General features: G+C 46.6%; 1 protein-coding gene across 1 annotated transcript in view; it reads left to right on the forward strand.

The window, feature by feature from the left end:
- The window catches only part of PFDN1 (prefoldin subunit 1), a 32,338-nt gene that overhangs the window by 7,550 nt on the left and 5,299 nt on the right, over nucleotides 1–19,489 (forward strand). The window contains exon 3 of the mRNA XM_030503850.1: nucleotides 7,507–7,591. Within this exon, the coding sequence (XP_030359710.1) occupies nucleotides 7,507–7,591 (85 nt within the window). The remainder of the gene's footprint in view (nucleotides 1–7,506; nucleotides 7,592–19,489) is intronic.

Below are 19,489 nucleotides of genomic sequence, written 5' to 3' on the forward strand. Positions count from 1 at the left end.
CTGAAGTGCAGAACAAACTCCTCTGCCCCTCAGCAGGCAGATGGGCGTGCTGGGCTAGTCCCTGGAGAGGTTTGAGGAAGCAAACAGTGTGGCACTTCTTGTACTCTTCCTTTAGCTCCTTAAAGTAAATAGGTTTATGGCTTACAAATGTTCATCTGAGTAAAAGTTACCCTTATTGTGGCCTACATAAGACTTGGTTTCGACTGCTTCCAGTGCCACTAATCCTGGTCTCTGTGTGTGCTCCAGTGCTGTCATTCTGAGTTTGCACAGGTTCTGCTGCCCACCAGAGATGCTGCCAGCATGCTTCAATCCATGTCTCCTTCCCAAACAGCTCCGGGTGCATGACCACCTCATGAGTGCAGTAGTAAAGTGACACATGAACTATAAACTGCTGCTCCTGGAATGTCTTCATATATAATCTTCCCAATATAAGCTGCAGGATTTGTTTTGCTTTAAGGTATGTGCTGCTTTGGCAGGGGAGTTAGGGGGGAATAGTTAGGTTTAGCTATATTGAGAGTGACCCAGTGAGATGACTGACCACTAAAATAAAAGCAAACATAGGAAAAGCTTCAACTCATCTGTTCCAACTCTGTTTCTGAGCAAGCTCTAGTTAAGGCATATGATCTGTTGAATGGGAAATTCAAAATCAGACTGAAAAATGTGAAACCCTTAGACATGAAGTGGTGGCAGCACAAACTATAATTAGTCATGATTTTCTTATTTTCTTGTTTTAATATTGCTTCCTTGTCTTGTTTGGAACTGGGTAATTCATTTAGGATGACTAAAACTGGAACGTGCTGGTGGATAAGCAGTGCCTGTTCTGAACTCCATAGGGAATCATTTACAGAAGCATAAGTGGACCCTAGGAGAGTGGAAGGGGACTGTTGGGTGCTTGCAGTTGTGCACCGCTGTCTCCTGTTGGATCAAGCTGGATTGCTGGGGATCAGCTCATTGGAAGCCTCTCTTGCCTTGGCTTTGAACGGTACTTAAAATGCAGCAATCCCCTCCTGAGTGAGCTGTGGCTTGTGCAGCACTGCAGGTTCAGAATTAAAAAGTGTCTTTAAATAGATAAGGGCATGACTGGGCTTAGCCCAACTCTTCTCTTGGAGTAGTCTAATGAAAGTGCTTGGTTTCAAGGAGCAGGTTATTCTGTGTAAATGAGTGAGCTGTCATTTAACATGCTACAACACAGCATGTTAGAGGGGTTTTAGAAATACAGTAAACATTAAAATAATGTTCTGGCTTTGTACAAAGTTGTTAGTTTTGTTTTCAGTATCTTAAATTTTTGTAGAGAGTTTTCCAAATGCAATGGGAACCATAAAGCTGAAGTTATAATGACCCTTTGTATGAGCTGGGAACCAGGCTGGATGCACTTCTGTGAGACCCCCCTGCATCCAGAATGGCTTTAAACTGACAGAGGGGAGATTCCCTTCTAACCCAAACCAGTCATCAGTACTCTGTCAAAACAGCACTGGAGCGTTCCTACCTGTAAAATTGTCTCACCTGAAAGTAGGCAGAGGGATGTGTATCAGTATCAGGCACAGGAAGAGCTAAGGCTTCCCTGGTACCCTGTGGAGGTCCTTGCAGTGATCTGCATGGACCCAAGTGGGAAGAGTTGCTTTGCAGATGGTCAGGAGGAAGCCCCATGGCTGCTGTGTGGCTCCTTCCCTCCTGGCTTTAATGCTTTAATACAACCAGCCTCTTGCACCAGCAAGCTGTGCAGGAAAAACACCCAGACCACATTTCCTATCTAGAACAAGAAGAGGAGAGAATGCTCACGTCTGGGGCACCTGCCACTGAAAGCTTCAGACATAGAAGTTGCAGTTGCAAGTCATTGAAAATGGGGGTTCTTAATGGAAAACCTTCACTATGAGCATCACTGGTACTCCACCTTTAATAACTTTAATGAGCTGTATGTCATAATGAAAGTGGCTTGTGCTGAACAAACATCTCCATAACCTCATTCATTAGGAGGCAAATATTTCAGTATCTAATATTATGTCTGAAAGTCAAGTAAACAGTACATTTTGGTGCAAACAGACTGAGTTATGGAATTACTTACACTGTAGGAACATCACTTGGTGGGTGTGTACGTGTGACACAAAGGAGCAGACAGATGATGAAGTTGACAGCAGACAGATGATGAAGTTGACAGCACTGCTGACCAGCCCGGCTAGAGCCTGAAGACCATTTTGACCAGGGATAAGGGAGTGCTGTATAAACACTGACCAAATAGGCATCATATCTAGACGTTTGTAACAGGGAAGGGGTAAGAGATCCCTTCAGAAGGGAACAAGCAATGAGTCTCAGAGAGTATAGAAACCATGTTCTCTGCCTTAGAGAAACAAAGATCCTGATGTGGAACTGGCAGAGGGAGGAAAATAGAAACAAGTGGGGAATATTTAGAGTGAGGTTTCTCTTTCAGTTCCCTTGTGCTCTATTTTTGTTCTTTATATTGTCCTTGAGAACCAGCAGTCACTGGGACAGCGGAAGAGCTGAGCATGTAGGTACAGCTGATGTGCAAACACTGCTGCTGTTGACAGTCCAGGTTTGGCTGAATATTGCTGTCCTTGAGGACCCCATTCCTCCTTAGCTTTCTTTTCTATTTGTTTTGTCTTGTTTCTCAGTTATCTTTATGGTTATTGGAAAAATTGCTCAGTATCCAGAATAGGGCAAATCCTGCTCTGTTTTTACTAGCCATTCCCTTTGAAGTAGGTGGCCAACTGAGATGTGGTGAACCTGGCTGTTCTGACCAGATATTTCTGGTGTTATTTAATCTTACCAGATATTTCTGGTGTTATTTAACAATAGTGAAAAAGTTCCTGAGTGAAGAGGTGGTTTCTGCTAAGCTTTATAATTGCCACTGTAGTGCTGAACATGTTTCTGAATCAGTGTTTCATGGTTGATAGTGTAGGTGTTGTGTTTGACAGATCTATTAGTGTGTGCTGTGGCACTTCACTGAGAGGAGGTGGACACAAGTGAACTCTCTTGTCTGGAAGAGGATTTGGTTTGCTGCTTGTCTTTTGTGGACTACCAATACTAGTCATCCTAGTCCAATGTACAAACCCTGGGACCCTCCTCAGGAGAGTGGACTTTGGAGGTGGCTCTTTGGTGCTGATCTGCACCAAGGGGTTGATGTTAGTAATGTCATCTGCTTGGGCTCAGCATCACAGAGCAGAAAGTGGCTCCTCCGCTCTGTGATGCAATGACTCTAATGTGGGGCTCGTCCTCAGCTGGTGGTGTGCTGGAGGCAGTGAATGTGTGGCAGTGAATGAACCACAGAATCATTAGGTTTGGAAGGGACCTCTGGAGATCATCCAATCCAACCCCCTGCCAAGGCAGGGCCACCTAGAGCAGGTTACACGGGTGGGTTTGGAGTCTCCAGAGAGGGAGACTCCACAGCCCCCTGGGCACCTTGTTCCAGTGCTCTGCCACCCTCAATGTAAAGAAGTTCTTCCTCATGTTAAAGTGAAACTTAGTGTCTTTCAGTTATGGCCATTGCTCCTCGTCCTGTCACTGGGCACCACTGAAAAGTCTGGCACCATCCTTCTGGCACCTGCCTGTGAGATACTGATCTGAATTGATGAGGTCTGCTCTCAGTCACCGCTTCTCTAAACTAAACAGGCCCAGCTCCTGCAATCTCTCCTCATAAGAGAGATGTTTCAGGCCCCTGATCATGCTTGTGGCCCTGCACTGATTCCTCTCCTGTAGCTCCTTGTCTTTCTTGTATTGAGGAGCCCAGAACTGGACACAGTTCTCCAGATGTGGCCTCACCAGGGTTGAGTAGAGGGGGAGGATCACCTCCCTTGACCCGCTGCCACACTCCTCCTGGTGCACCCCAGGGTGCTATTGGCCCTCCTGAGTGCAAGTGTACAACTGCTGGTTCATAGTCAACTTGTCATCCATGAAAGAAGTTCCTGTGTTTGAAAGGCTTGTTCACAAACTCGGGGAAGAACTAAGACCTCAGAACCTCCCATGGTTCTTTCACAAGCTTAAAAACGTTGTAAGTAAGATAACCCCAGTTAAGTAAAACCAGGCAGTGGAATGACACTGACCCAGTTCTCCAGCTCAGTGAGAAAAAAGCCAAAAACATTTAGTTGATGTTTTACTTGGGGTAATTGGAAGGAAAAAATCCAGTAAAATTCAAACTCTGGTTTATGACAAGTGCCCTGTAGCATCTCTTACCTAATGAGCAAGGCAAACTTATGCTTTTCCCAAGTGCTGCCCTAAACCACAGTATTTCCTTAGGTAAAACCTTTGCCCAAGATCTCCATAATGTGTGTATGCCAAGCTAGAAGCTAAAACACAGATGAGGTTTTTGAGTCCTCTTTGTGTTGGAAAGTGAAGCCACAGATTTAAGTAGTTAACTGTGGATGTGGGTTTATAGCTTCAACTTTCTAAAGACTGGTTTTTGTCAGCTTACATGGTAGCAGTTGTGCGCTTTAGGCTGAAGGCTCAATGAAGGGGAATTAAAATGGTTGGCTTGAAGCTGGGACTGGTGCAAACTTTCTGAAGGATACTGGCCAAGTCATGGACATTTGATCTGCTTCTGAGCCAGTGTGTGAACGGACGCAGGTTCCAGCCCACTATTTTATAGCAAATAAATCGGGGTGGTTGTGTTTGCACCCAGCTGCCGGCATAAGTCTCGTCATTGCTAACTTCGGCCATCCAATTTTAATTTGCTGTCGCATGTCTGCCAGAGCATTGCAGGAGGGTGGGAGGCAGGGAGGAGGGAGGGTGTTTTTCCCGGTGACTGCTGTTGACATTTGCAGAATAGAAGTGAAGTCAGCCGCTTGTTTGTCCAAAGGTTCTAGTGCGTGTAGTGGTTCTTGGCTAGCCGGGATCGCTCAGTGCCTGTGGCACAGCACGGGGACCTTCCCAGCTGCAGTGTGGGGAGCACTGATAGAGCTATGTTGGTGTTTAACCTTGTGTCCTAGACCAGAGGCTTCAGTGGAACCAAAATGATTGATCAAGGATAGATTCAGATGAGACATTAGGAAGAAATTCTTTACTATGAGGGCGATGATGCCCTACCACAAGGTGCCTGGAGAAGCTGTGGCTGCCCCATCCCTGGCAGTGTTCAAGGCCAGGTTGGACACAGGGGCTTGGAGCAACCTGCTCTAGAGGAAGGTGTCCCTGCCCATGGCAGGGGGTTGGAACTGGATGAGCTTTAAGGTCCCTTCCAACCCAAACCAGGCTGGGATTCTACATTTTACTATACAGTTTGGGGAAGCAAAAGGGAAGGTATTCTGTTCTGCTTTGCTGCCTCACAAAAAAAGGAAATAATTGAGGAAACATTCATACAGATACACAGGCTCAGGGAAGCTGTGACCATGGGAAGGACCGATGGCTTGATTTAGTGAGGGTGTCTTGCAGCTTTGATTGTTTAAGTAGTGGCAGGTACTGCAGAAGCAAGACAAAGTTGTGGTCTTGACTCCCAAATCCCCATGGTGTTTGTATGGAAAGGCTGTGGTTTGCTGCTCCTGGTATTGCAAGCTCAAGGTAAGAGTGTCAGAATGATGTAGTTGCTGGTGGTCCTCAAAAGTAGCTCCTCTCTGGCTGAATCCAGGCTCTGCATCTAATAGCAATGTAAATAACTTCTCTTTCCTAGGAGGGTGCTCATGGACTTGATTTTTATAAGACTGATTAAAACCCACATTTTATTTCAGCAGGCTGCTCTGTGGTGGGACCCGGAGACATTCCCACTGGGTGGAAGTGGGTTGTGGAGGCACCAAATGGAAAGGGGGACATTGAGGGGACAAAGAGAGTGAGCTGTGTTGTAAAGAACAGGAGCAGATACAGACCAGTGATGACACCAGTCATAAACATGAGCTGAGACTGGGGAGAAAAAAGGAGAGATTTGAGAAAATGGCAATGTAAAAGATGAAGTAGCTGTAGAAAAGAGGAGGTGAAGCGGGACAAGGGAGAGAAGTGGGAGAAGGAGGAGGAGGCAATTGGTAAGTGCAGTTAATAGCAGCACCGAAGAGAGTTTTTATTGCAAACCTGTTATAATTAACTATAGTTCTGCTCCCATGCACTCCAGGAATGCACATGGCAGGTACTTTTCCTTTTGGCTGCTCTGTTGCTGGTGCAGAGCATGCTGGGTTTCAAGGCAGTGGCTGATCAGGCCCTCAACAAACATGTTAATAATGTCCTGTGTCATGGGAGACTACAGACTGACTGCAGGTTTTTCTGTACCAGATGGGGAATGCACTCTGATTCTGCCCTGTCTAAAGCCGCTCACTTTAACTGTTCAAGCATGAGCTCTTGTCACCTGGCAGGAAGACACTGACCCTAGTTGGTGCTGGAGGGAGACCTTGACCTCGTTGGTATGATCCAGGGAGGCTCCTTCTAAATCCCCTGGGGGACTTTCTAAGTAGGGAATGGGCGAATCTGCAGCTTGTACATTCTTTATGTCTGGAAGGATGAAAAACAACCATAGAGGGTTCCTAATATTCATCTGAACTTAGTTGTCCTTCACCTCTTTGTGGGATGTCAGTGCCACGTGCTGGAGAGCCTCTTTGGATGCTGGTGTTTCTTCAGGGGCTCTTCTGAGCAAGTCAGACAGCTTTTTTGCATGCTGGCAAGCAGGATTGCTGCCACTGAGATGTTATGGATATGTCTTTCAAATTCTGCATTTAAACCCCAGAACTCTGTGTTTCTGGTGGAAGCACTGCCTCTGTGTAATCAAATCACAGGAGGGTTTGGGTTGGAAGGAGTGTTAAAGCTGATCCAGTTCCAACCCCCTGCCATGGGCAGGGACACCTTCCAGTAGACCAGGTTGCTCCAAGCTCTGTCCAACCTGGCCTTGAACACTGCCAGGGATGGGGCAGCCACAGCTTCTCTGGGCACCCTGTGCCAGTGCCTCAGCACCCCCATCATACAACATTTCTTCCCTATGTCCAATCTAATGCTGCCCTCTTGCAGTTTAAAACCATTGCCCCTTGTCCTGTCACAGGCCCTGGTAAAGTCTCTGTCTTACCAGCCCCCTTTATATACTGAAATGCCTCAGTAAGGTCTCCGTGGAGCCTTCCCTTCCCCAGGCTGAACACCCCCAGCTCTCTCAGCCTTTCTCTTTAGAAAGCTTTGTTTTTATTGTGCAGCTTTGTTTTGCTTGTGAGCACTGGCATGGTAATGAATGGCTTTTCCCCCTCCAAAGAGGCTTCCTTGACTATGTGCCATCAACTGATTTAGATCCCTTTGAAGGGAATGTGATGACAGACTTCCCTTGCTAGCTGTATGCAAGGACTGTTTTCAAACCATTCAAGGACACTGAATGTGTGTGCATCCATTTTCTTCCTCCCAAATAATGGGCGAGATTCGTGAGCAAGACTTTGAGGCTGGTGGTTTGTGTGAGCTCTTGGAGCAGTTTCTTCTGCCTCTAGAAGGTGTGGGTTGAGGATGAATGTTTGGCAGAGGTCACTGTAGCTTAACTGTGTGCAAGTAGGGGTACAACAGATGTAAAAGATACCCGACAGTTATCTGTCTCTTCTTTTTCACTTGTAGGTTTATCCTTCAGTCTAAAGGAGTGATTCATAATCAGCTCTTAGAAAAACAGAGAATAGCCGAAGAGAAAATTAAGGAATTAGAGGTAAGTTTTGGCAGGTAATGATGATGAAAGTTCACCATTGAAGGTCAACAAGATGCTGTCTGCTACATCCCTTGTTTTTATCTGATACTTCCCATTCTGAAGGATTGTAATGAGGTGAAACATAGTGTTACAAGTAACCTGCCAGTAATTCATGGCACTTAGTTATTTGGTTTCTTTCCTATATCCACAACCCAACTAGGGATTTCCTGTTGTTCCTGATATGAAAACTAGGGGTGAGGGATTCAAATGAGGTTAGTAGGAGCAAGGTTTAAAACTAGCAAAAGGATATTTATGTGGTTATTTGCAGCAGATAGGTGATGTGAATCTGTGCCAGTGCTGTGGATGCTAGTAGTTTACACTGGCTCAGGACAATTGCACAAATTCATGGAAGAGAAATCCATTGAGAATTACCAAATATGTAGAAATGGCATCCTGCTCAGGAAGTCCTGAGCTAAAAATGTCTGAAGGCTGGGAAAGTATGAGGAGGAAGTTCTGTGTACGCCTGCCCTGTCCTTACGCTCTGCCTTAGGCATCTACTTGTGGCTGCTGTTGAAGACTGGATCTAGGGGGAGGTGGGACTTTGTTTTGGCGATGTGGTCAGAGCACTTCTGTGCTCTTATGTTTATCTGGTAGGAGTATTCAAGGCAGAGGAGAATATGTAGGAAATACAAAGTACTATCTGTGCAAGTACCAGTGTTCAAATAAGTTATCTAGAGAATCTTGACTATCTTCTAGTGGCTACATGTACAGCTTAGAGTTCTTTGGAGCAGATGTTCAAAATGTACTTTTCCAAGGCCGTTAGTGGTTTGTTTTTTCTTAATGTCCCTAAAATATAATAAATACAAAACCCTGTTCCTTGTTTCTTGGGCAATGACAGAGGAAGCAAAGACTGAGTTGTGTCAAGCTGTTTAACTCATCTGTTAGTGTTTTGGAGAAAGTCAATGTGGAGACCAGCTAAGCAGGGCAAGCAGGAGTAGGAAGTCAGTGCTCAAACCTACTCAGACCCATGCAGTTCTGTCTCTTTTGTCTCCTCCTTACAGTAAAACAGAAGTAGAGTTGGTGTTTTTTTAAATTCTTTCTTAAAACTCAGCTTGCCTGGGGAGCTGTAGGGCAAACACATCACCATGTGTGGTGTTGCCTGGAGTGTTTCCTGTGCCACATACTAAGGGGTTTTGTGTTTCTGGCCATGAGAACTTTTATTGAATAGGGAAAACAAGTCTCCCCTGGGTAGGCTGTATATTTCTCTGCTGTTAATGCAGACGGGGCGCAGTTCTTCTTATGGTTATGTGATAAAAGTGATTGTATCCTGGCTACTCTGGAGGCATCTCAAATGCCAGTGGTTTTGCACAAAGGCAGCCCCATGACTGGGGTTGGAGAACTTCATAGCAGCAGGTCTGGATTTGTCAGTGATGGAGTGTGGTTGACAGTCTCTGTTTGCAACTGGCCCATGGGGTCCCTTTCTGCTGGGTCCATCAGGCTGTGGTCAGCTTTTTGGCTACTGTGCCCTTCAGCTGTGCACCTCAGTTTCTTCCTGTTCCTGGTGGGGAATGATCTCGCCTCCTGAACTTTCCCATTGCTGAGTTCAGCAGAATGGATGGAATTCCCCCCAAATTACAACCTTTACTGTTCTTACACAAAGCCTCAGAGCTGCTGCTTCACAAGTGTGTTTTTCTGCTTCATACCTCCCTGTTGCTTGGGTCTCTGGTATGGCCACTGAATGGAAGCTCCCAGCAATGGTGACTGTCTCAAAAGGTGGTGGGAGTAGAAAGGTGGCTGTCACATGGGTTGGGTTTTCTTTTTAATTGTGGATAGTAGGGCTCAGATTACCAGAACTTTCAACAGTTTGTTTCAAGTGAACATTCAAGTCCATCTTTTAACTACTCTGCTTCCAGCTGGCTGGCGTCTTTGTGGAAAGGATTTTCCTTAGGCCTGGGGTTCCCCATGGAAAAGGACAAGCTCTCAGACTGACAACTGCTGGAAACAGATTTCAGGGGAAATACCTGAGTCCAAGTCAGAGAGCACTTATCACAGGAGTTAGGGGATTTTGCTGTCCTGAAAACAAGTGGTGACAGAAGCAGGAAAGAATGTGAAACTTTGTGACCTTGTGATTCCACTGCATCATTATAAAATAAATATCCAACCAAGATAGGTTAAAACTTCCCTCCATCCGTTATTAAAACTGGAAGGAGTTTAAAGCGTAGGTTTATATTTTACATTGTTAACTACCTTACTCACATTTCTCACTTTGCGTAGCCGGAGCAAGCTGGTCAGCGTAATCCTCCAGTATCCACTTGGTGTGGCTGATCTGGTTACTCATGTAGCATGAGCTTGAGACAATTCTGCTGCCTTATTATGACTCAATTGCCAAGGTATTACGAAATGTGGATTTCTGATACCATCCTGAATTTGAGATGCGCTCTCCCTGCTGGCTTAGTGCTGTTTGCAGAGCAGCAGAGCACAGAGGGCTGAGTTCACTGCTGAGGTCTTCTGTAAATCCATCCAACTATGTAGCAAGGAGAGATCCTCAGTGCTGACTGTCCATGAAAACATGGGCTTTAACCTGCCTCAGAGATGTTGGGGCTGTTCAGCCTGGAGAGGAGAAGCTGCATGGAGACCTCATTGCAGCCTTCCAGTATCTGAAGGGGGCCTACAAGGTTGTCAGAGAGGGACTCTTCATCAGGGACTGTAATGATAGGACAAGGGCTAATGGGTTCAAACTGAAACGGGAAGTTCAGGTTAGATGTAAGGAAGAAGTTCTTTACTGTGAGAGTGCTGAGGCACTGGAACAGGTTGCCCAAGGAAGTTGTGGCTGCCCCATCCCTTGCAGTGTTCAAGGCCAGGTTGGATGGGGCTTGGAGCTACCTGCTCTATTGGAAGGTGTCCCTACCCATTGGCAGGGGCTTGGAATTGGGTGAGCTTTTTAAGGCCCTTTCCAACCATACCATTCTATGATTCTGTGTGAGCTGGGTTTCCCGACATTGACAGCTCTGAGTGAACTTTGAAAGCAGTGAGGGGTTTTGCTTCTTTTCTCCTTTCTCCTCTAGTTTCCACTGCAATGCCTGATTGCAGTCACTCCCTTTCCCTTACTCCCCTCTCTTGGGTTCCTCCACTGTTGAAGTGATGCATTGCCTTTTTCAAGGCAGCATCACAAAGCTGATGTGATACTGCCCTGCTGCTCATCACATGGCAAAGCTGCAAGGAGAACCAGACCTCTCTTTATACAGGGCTGGGAAAATAAGCTCTGGCTGGAATACGCATCAGATGTACTTAGTGAAAGGAGCTGTGTCCTGAAACACCACAGGGGTATGAATGTGTATGAGGGGGCAAATGTCAGTCATTCTGCAGAAGCAGCAAGGTAGCTTTATGCTTTTTGTTAAAGCTTAATTATGAACATGTGTATATATGTGTGTGTGTGTATATATATGTACATATGTGGCATTCTTAACTTTACAACTTGTATATAATCCTTTGGAATCCAAATAGACGGCCCAGGCTTGCTGGCAAAATACACATGCCTGCTTAAAGGCTGTGCCAGTGAGGCTTGAATCTCACAGAGGTTGGTGCACAGGCTCACTCACTCACTGGCATGGGAAGCATCCTGCTTAGCAGCAGCGATCCGATTTTTCCAGTCCTGATACTATCAAATTCTTGTTGTGCTTCACAGTGCAAGGGGTATGTGTTAAAGCTATTTTGAAAGCATTCTAAAGGGATGAGCACAGACTCTTTTTAGCTCAGCAATGTTTGTGCAGTATTAGGAGAAAAACCAAGTAATGTTTTTCTTCCCTTGTTTTTAAGGAAACATGATATGTGAGGGGTGGAACAATGCTTTGTTTCAGGAAATGTTATCCGTTTCCATTGTAGGGCTCGATGGATTCTGTTTTTAAATGTGGCATTTTAAAAAGAACAAGCTCTATGATGTTATAAAGACATGGAAAACTGATTCTTCATTAGGGGTGGAGAAAGTGATTATCGCTGTGTGTTTTCTCTGATACTATCTGATAGTCCCCTTCTCTCCTGCTATATTCAGCATGTTTAGTTGTCAGGCGTTGTCAGACTGAATTGCTAAAAATAACAAATAAGGGGGAGGCTCTGCTGGGCAGCTCTGTCTGCTCTGTGCCACTCAATTTAGCTCCTTCATGAAAAGGGCAAAAGCAACCTGCAGCTTTCAGCTTGAATTGGGTTTTGGTTTTAAACTCTGACCACAATATTGTGTGCTTGTTTCCCAGGCAGTTCTTTCACATGAGCATGGGAGACTGGAAGTTCACTGCTGCAGAGATAAAGGGTTGGTTGTTTTCTTCTCTGTCTGCCTGGAGTAGAAAATACAATTGGGAAAGCTGTACCTAAGTGCTTTATTTCCAATTCAGAAAGTCTTCATATGATCCCTAAAATGCCATGTCCAATTGCCCTATCCCACACAGAAAACTTCTTTGCTCTTGTTCATGGTGGAGAAATGAACACTACTCTCAAGTACTCCTGTGCTTCATGTTCAGAGGCTTAGATGGTGTTGCAGATCTCCTTTCTGGTAAAGTTAAAAAATGACTGCATTACAGTGAGCAGACATCGAAGGTAACGACAGACTTCTTCCCTGGTGCTGTCTGGTCTCAAATGTGCTCATGTTGCGGCTTCCATTTCTCTAATCTTCTTTCTTGAGGAGCTTTGCAGGAGCCCTGAGGCATAATGGTGGTGCCCCCTTCTCGATGAGTCGACCAGGGCGTCTCTGAGGGTTGCCACAACAGTGTTTTCATACCCTGAGGGAGCAAAGTTTTAAGCAGGAGAGGTGTGGCTGGAGAGGAGTGCTGGAGCATGGGAATTGATGTTCTCTGGGCAGGTATGGATGGACCAGCTCGGTGTGGCCCTGCACCCCTGATGTGCTCTCTGGTTTTTACACTGAAACCATGCGTGGAGGCTGATTCTGAGGGTGCCTTAACCATGTGAAAACAAGTCACTTGAGATTTGTGGTGCACTCTGCAGACCACTCAGCAACCAGCAGAAGGTAGCAATTGTTTGGCAGTTCCCAAGTTAGACCCATTTCCTCTTGGGATTTACAGTGCAGAAGCTCTCATCTCATGGATAGGCCAGTGCCCAGGAATGTGTGGTGGGCTTTTTAAATAAACAGGGGAAAATAAGGAATGCTCCTGTTTGCTTTGGAGAGGGGAAGCCTCAAGAATAGCCCTCTGTGCTTTAGCCTGGAGCAGGTTTTACTTTGGATGAGCGTGCTGTGCTCTCATTCCACTGCTGGCATACATGCACGTACTGAGGACATGATCTTAAACACATGTTGTCACAGAAGCTGCCCCTTGTTTCTAAGTGTGTGCATGGAGGAGGTCAGTCCGTAGCTTGGGTTCAGCCCTCTTGGCTTTATGGCCTGATCTGCTCTAGGGAAGGCTGGTGTGCTTCTGTCACTTGCACAGGAACCAAGCCAGACCCATCCTGATGCTTGGCTGCAGTCATGATCTGCAACATGTACAAAACTCCTCTGGCACAGATCATGTGCAGGTTTGGGGCATTGCTGGGGAGTAGATTGATTTTTGTTTTCTGATTTGCTTGTCCTGCAAGGTGGTGTGTTGTAGTTTTGCATTTGGTTTTCATGTGGTTTTTGTGTTTGGTTGGACTTTTTGTGTGGTTTTTGGTTTTCTGTTTCCTCTTCCTCCCTCCCAGTGTCTGATGTATTGGGAATTCAGAGTGGTGATCTCTCTTTCTCTTCTTGCCCCTGAAGCCCACCTTGGAGTTTCACTAACTCTTCCTGGCCATCTACAAGCCAGGAGTGCAGACGTTCTCTGCAACTGAGAGAGACAAAAATGCTTCCAGAGGGTCACTCATTCCTAGAGGTGGTTATTTCCCTCTGCTTGCTGTACAGGGAGGCTGCATCCGTGATGTGGGGACAGTGGAGTCTGCAAGTGAACTTAATAGGTAGGATTAACATTTGGGCTTACGTGGACCTTTTAGGAGGAAGCTATGTGAGCTCCACAAATCATGGAGATTGGGTAGAAGTGAGCTGCAGAGTCTCCTCAGGCCCCTTGCTCTGAGGACCAGGGGAGGTGACAGCCTTCATCTTACATGGCTTTGGTGCCTGAGGCAGCTGCAGGTGTTTGGACAGGTCCTTCTGGGCATGGACATTTGGACTTGATGATGTTCCTGGAGAATGTTTCATCTTGACTTGTCCGGGCCCGAATCTGTGCCTTCACTGCAGACTTGCTTCTGCTTTTCAGGCTGCAAAGCCTGAGGCTTAGCTTGCTTTTTGAGGACATGGGTGGTCCAGCTGCCTGCCTAAGCCTGCTGTCAGCTGGGAGCATCCAGAGACATGGCAGATCCTTGGCATGGGCAAAGCTGTCAGCACTGCTCTGCCCTCCACTGAGGTGCTTGTTTTGAAGAAGGGAGTAGCCAAAGCTCTTGTTTTTTTTCCCTATAGGTCTGGCTGTGTTACAGGGAGGAGAATCTGCATTCTCATTCCTGATATTTGAAATGGAAAATCCTCTGACCAGTGAGAAAAATAGGCTTGAAAATAATGAAACAGGGAAAAGGTTGAGTGTGTAGTGGGCACAGAGCCAACACTGTCAGGACAAAATCATTATTTATGGAGAAGCCCTCTGACACTGGACTGGGGCCAGGCAAATTTAAGGTAAATACTGGAGGAATTGGGGCATAACTAATGCTGCTCTACTTCTTTCTATCCTGTAAACGGACTGCTGATGGTAACATGAATAACAGGCCTTATTCCTTGCTTCCAAGGCTGTGATGAATCACTGACTTCACTTATTTCTTTATATTTAAAGCCTCACAGTCTTACTGTCATTTGTCTAAAGTGAGGCTAGCAAAAGGATTGTGTTCTCAACAGCCTAACTTCATGTGTGTTTTATGCTGTTTCTCTTCTGTCTGAATCGCATCATCTCTCATTCCAGACAAATGCAGGCTGGTTGTGTGCAGCCAGCATCTTGGAGGTTTAAAATGGAACAAATGCTCTTCAGTAATGATGAGGAAGGAGGTGTATCTTTTAAAATCCTGGTTCCAATTCCTATGGTAGGTTAGTTAGATAAAGATCACATAAGAGTACATTCTGCTTTGCACATTGCGTAAGAAGCTTGTCCAGTGTTAAATAGTGCACAAGTCACTGGTTGCAAAACATGATGTTGTGATCTTAGAGGCACAGAAAGAAGAAATCATCACGTTTAAGAGGCAATCCCCAGCTCTCTGAAAGGTTCTTCCACTGGTTTAGACCTGGGCTGCCTTTATAAAAACAATCGTTCACCATGACAAGGTTTCAAACTCCCAGGTTTTTGCAAGCAACTGCTTAATTAGGAATTCCTTGTTAGTCTTCCCTGCACTGCAGACTGCAAAGTAAGCACACAAACTAGCTGAGAGGGCAAAGGCTTCGTGAAGGGAGAACTGGAATTCGATGACTCTTTATTTTTCACTGTTCCTACCTTTATTTTTAGATTGATAATTGTGGATTTTAAAAGCAGGAGGATAATTAACGTGGGTGTTGATTGCTTCCTTTTAAATCCTTTAGAAGCCAGTTATAGAGGTGCTTTCAAAATAGATGTTATCCCAGAAACTCAATTTAGGATTTATTTCTGGGGAGGGGGTGGAGGTTGTTCTGATTAAAAAGAAATTAAAAAAGAATCTAATGGAAAAAGCTTTTAAGACAAACTTTGCCAGTGCGTTCACATTCCTTTGGATTCCAGAGGAAAGTGAAGTACATCATGACAATAAATAAAAACCCACTTCTGCTGCTGTGTCTAAATGGTTTTGTCCATCCAGGAGCCTACATTTAGTCATCTGGGTTTGAAAACGTTGCTTGTTTCCTCTGATTAGCATTAAGCTGCTTTTATAATTACACAGAAATCATTTTAACACAAAGTTGGTAGATAAGTCTGTCTTTGTCATTTTAAACCAGGGTCTGATTCATTGTCAAAGCTCTCCTTTGTGCTTATAGCTGCAGAAGTATCCAAAGCAATGAGCTGAGCTGGATGCGGGTCCCTCTCCAAATTCCTCCTTGCATGAGTAATAGTTAGTCACAGAACCAGTGCCGCTGTCCTCGCCTTAGTCACCAAGCCCATGCACTTGGTCCTTGCTGTCCTTTAGGCCGAGTAGCTCTGGGGAGGGGGATTATCTGTGCCCGATAAACCTCTGTCCTGCCCCATCTGCTCCATCTAGCCTGGGGAGAACAGGAAACAATTATTTGGAAAGCGTGCTCCTGCGTGCAGGAGACCTGACCCAGCCCTGAGTCAGCTTTACACAGCCACACCTTGCTCCAGGTGTGTGCAGGCTGTCAGGGCTTCCTGCTGGCCCCGCCGCCGGGGTCACCCTGCTCCTTGAGCTGGAAATGTGTTCCTAGCGGGGACACGGCTGCATCCTGCCTGCGAGGCAGCCAAGGGAGCCTGAGCTAGAGGGATGCTGCTTAGCTGGGAGTTCACATCACATTCTACATGAAATCTGGAGAGGGACTTTGGACAAGGGCCTGTAGGGACAGGACAAGGGAAATGGCTTTAACCTGCCAGAGGGGAGATTGAGATGAGTGCTGAGGCAGAAGTTCTTCCCTGTGAGGGTGCTGAGGCGCTGGCACAGGGTGCCCAGAGAAGCTGTGGCTGCCCCATCCTTGGCAGTGTTCAAGGCCAGGTTGGACACAGGGGCTTGGAGTAACCTGCCCTAGTGGAAGGTGTCCCTGCTCGTGGCAGGGAGTTAGACTAGATGAGCTTTAAGGTCCCTTCAAACCCAAACCATTCTGTGATCATCTTTTTGTTGCTGATTTGTTGAGCCTTTGAAGTTTATGGAAGTAATTTTTCTTTTTAAATGGCCTTGTTTGGCCGGGACTGAGAGACGTAAGGTGTGGTGTGATTGTGCAAAAGTCATGTTTCTGGGAGGTATTTTGATGAGCAGTTCTGGCTCTGCAGGACCATGCAACCCAAAACACCAAATTAGGGAACTTAACACATTTTGCAAGAGGCAGTTTGGTGAGGGACACTTCCACCAAACCAAAACGTGGGGATTTTCACAATCTGGGTGAGTTTCCCCTGCCCAGATGTGTTTGACCTGACTGCTGATGTAAGTCTGGTTAGGATGCAGTATCTGTTGTGAAGCAATGTACCACTGAAAACTGCCCAGTTCCGGGCCCCTGACTACCAGTGAGATATTGGAGTGCTGGAGCAGGATCAGAGAAGGGCAACAGAGCTGGTGAAGGGTCTGGAGCAGAAGTGTTGATGAGGAATGGCTGAGGGACCCGTGGGGGTGTATTCTGTAGAAGGCTCAGGGAGGACCTTATCGCTCTCTACAACTGCCTGACAGGAGGATGGAGCCAGGAGGTGGCTGGTCTCTGCTCCCAAAGAACAAAGGTTAGGCTGGATATTAGGAACAATTCCTTCCCCAAAGCGCGCTCAGGCATTGCAACAGGCTGCCCAGGGCAGTGATGGAATCACTGTTCCTGGAAGTGTTCAAAAACCGTGTAGATGAGGCCCTTAGTGACATGGGTTAGTGGTGGCCTTGGCAGTGCTGGAATAAAGGTTGGGCTTGATGATCTTAAAAGTCTTTTCCAACCTAGTATGATTCTAAATGGGTGATTTTGCCATGAAGAGTGCCCCTAAAGAATCCTCTGGCTTGATAATACATTTCTGCTGCCACCTACTGAAAGGTTCCCAGTTGCTTGCTTTTGTAGCCGTTAACATCAGGCTAGGGAGCAGTTCACTGGAATAATCCATCATTGCCCAGTTGCAGAGAGCAACTGTCTCAACCTTTAGTGTAAATGCAGTTCTGGGTCTGAGACAACACGTACGTGCAAGGGACAGAAGGGCTGCTCCACAGGCACGTTTTCCTGACCCTTACTTTGCCCCTTCTTTTCTAGGTGACCTCCCTTGGTACCACGTGTGGAAAGCAGCATCTGCTTTTCCAAATTAGCTTTCTCAAGAGCATGCTCCTCAGGGTTTCAAGGCACTACGAGAATGATGGGGGAAGCCCTGTTGGTTGTGCTGTAGGTAGGATTGGTATGTGATGAAGGTGGATTTGCACTAACAGTTCTTCAGGCAGGTGCTTCTGAAGTGTTGAGTTGGCAAGTGCACTCGTATGCGTGATATCTCCTCCACTCAAATCCAGATGGTTTTGAAATGACTGAGGGTCCCCGTTACCTCATGGAAATAGTGGCTAAGGGAAAACCCAGGGATCTGAATCATCTCTGCTCTCTCCTCTTAGTAAATGGCGTCATTGTGCTGCTGTCAGCAGCTGTCATCAGAAACCAGCTGGGCTCCCTTCCTATTGCACTTCACTCACTCTTGAGTAAACTGTGGGCAACTTCCTGAGAGCAATAACTCTGCTTGGAAAGTCCTGAAGTGTATCTAAATATTTGGTGGTTGCTGTAGTGTAGTAATTTCTAATGTGTACTTGTGCCACAGCGTTGTGCTGGGTGAGGACCAGTGCTGGGTGGACCCATCAGGGCGTAGGGCTGCCTGCAGACCCACCCCATCACTGGTGCCCGCTATCTCAGTTCCTTCTGAAGCAGAAGCAGCCAGGTGCTGTTCAGCAGGTCCATCTCCTTCCCGTTGATGGGTTCCAAGTGAAATCCCATTAAATAGGGCACATCATCTTCCATGAGCTCTGGCTGACCGAAATGTTTGCCTTGCCCACAGCGTATGTGTGCTGACTCCCGGGTGTGCTGTGCTCTGAGGCAAGAGGAGTTTGGGCAATTCCAGCCACCTGAACAGTGGTGGTGGCCTTCAGAGTAAGGGCAGCTCACACTGCTGTTGCTGCCTGGCCCCAGCGTGCAGGCAGAACAGCTTGCTTTCCTCCTGGGAAGATCCTTCCCTGGACAAGCGTGTTCTCCCTCCTCTGTCTCAGACCCTGCTGATCACTTTCCCAAAGAGTGTGCACACAGAGTCCTCGAGGAATGCCAACAATGACCTGGATTAACTTTGAGAGCTACAGAAACCCTTGGCTAGGAGGTTTATTGAGACAGTGTCACAAGATGGGTTGTCTCAGGGCTCCTGTTTGAGGCACTGCATCATGTGTGAAGACTCTGCAGCATTCCTCGACGGAAGCCTTCTAAGTGCGAGAGTGGGATGCCAGCATCTGGCGGCTGGTAGCCAAGTGTGCTGCAAGCTGTGGGGAGGGAAGGAGGGAGGTGTTCTATGGGGAGAAACCTGCCAAGTTGGACGGAAAACAAGTCGGTAGAAAAACAGTTTAAAAAAGGCTGAAGTGAGAAGGCATGTCCCAAAACCAGATCCTTAAATTTCCATGGAAACATTTTTGTTTGGGTTTAAGCACATTAGGGTTTGCAGGTCGGGGGCTTGAAGCTCTTTTCTCTTGCTGAGGAGAGAGAGGAGTGAAATTCAAAGAGTAAACTGAGTAGATGTTGAAGGTCCCTTCCAACCCAAATGATTCTATGAATCTATGAATGAGAAACTGTTACTTTGAAACAGGAAGTTCACCGGTGAGCATGAGGCACAACGCAGCGTGAATGAGCCGTGGCTGTTGCGTATAGTTTCCTGCTGAGAGCAGAAGTGCTGTGGTGGCTCTTGGAGCTGAGGGTGCATGCTATGAGACACCGAGCTCAACGGCCAGCTCAGGACAGGGCTCTGCAGACACGCGGGGCTGGCTGGAGGCAGAGCTGTCTGAATCATAGTGCTGGGGCAAGTGTGTTGCTTTGATCATCGAAAGCCTGTCCGAGAGGAGCTGATGAATAGTTTTTTCTTGCTGTGGAATCTGTAGATGTTGGCTCTTTAATCGGCCAGGAATGTAAGGTCCGGGTGCGTCAGCACCGTCTCCAGCGAAGCACGAGCAGCGTGATGCAATGAACCGAGGTGGGAGGCTCAAGCAGGAGGTGACTTCCCACTGTGTCAAAAGGCCACAGGCCACCTCCATGAACCACAACTCCTTTTCTTCTTCAGGGTGTGAATTGTAATTGTATTTGCGTTA

Source organism: Strigops habroptila, chromosome 12, assembly GCF_004027225.2.
Source record: "Strigops habroptila isolate Jane chromosome 12, bStrHab1.2.pri, whole genome shotgun sequence".
NCBI classification, from domain to species: Eukaryota; Metazoa; Chordata; class Aves; order Psittaciformes; family Psittacidae; genus Strigops; species Strigops habroptila.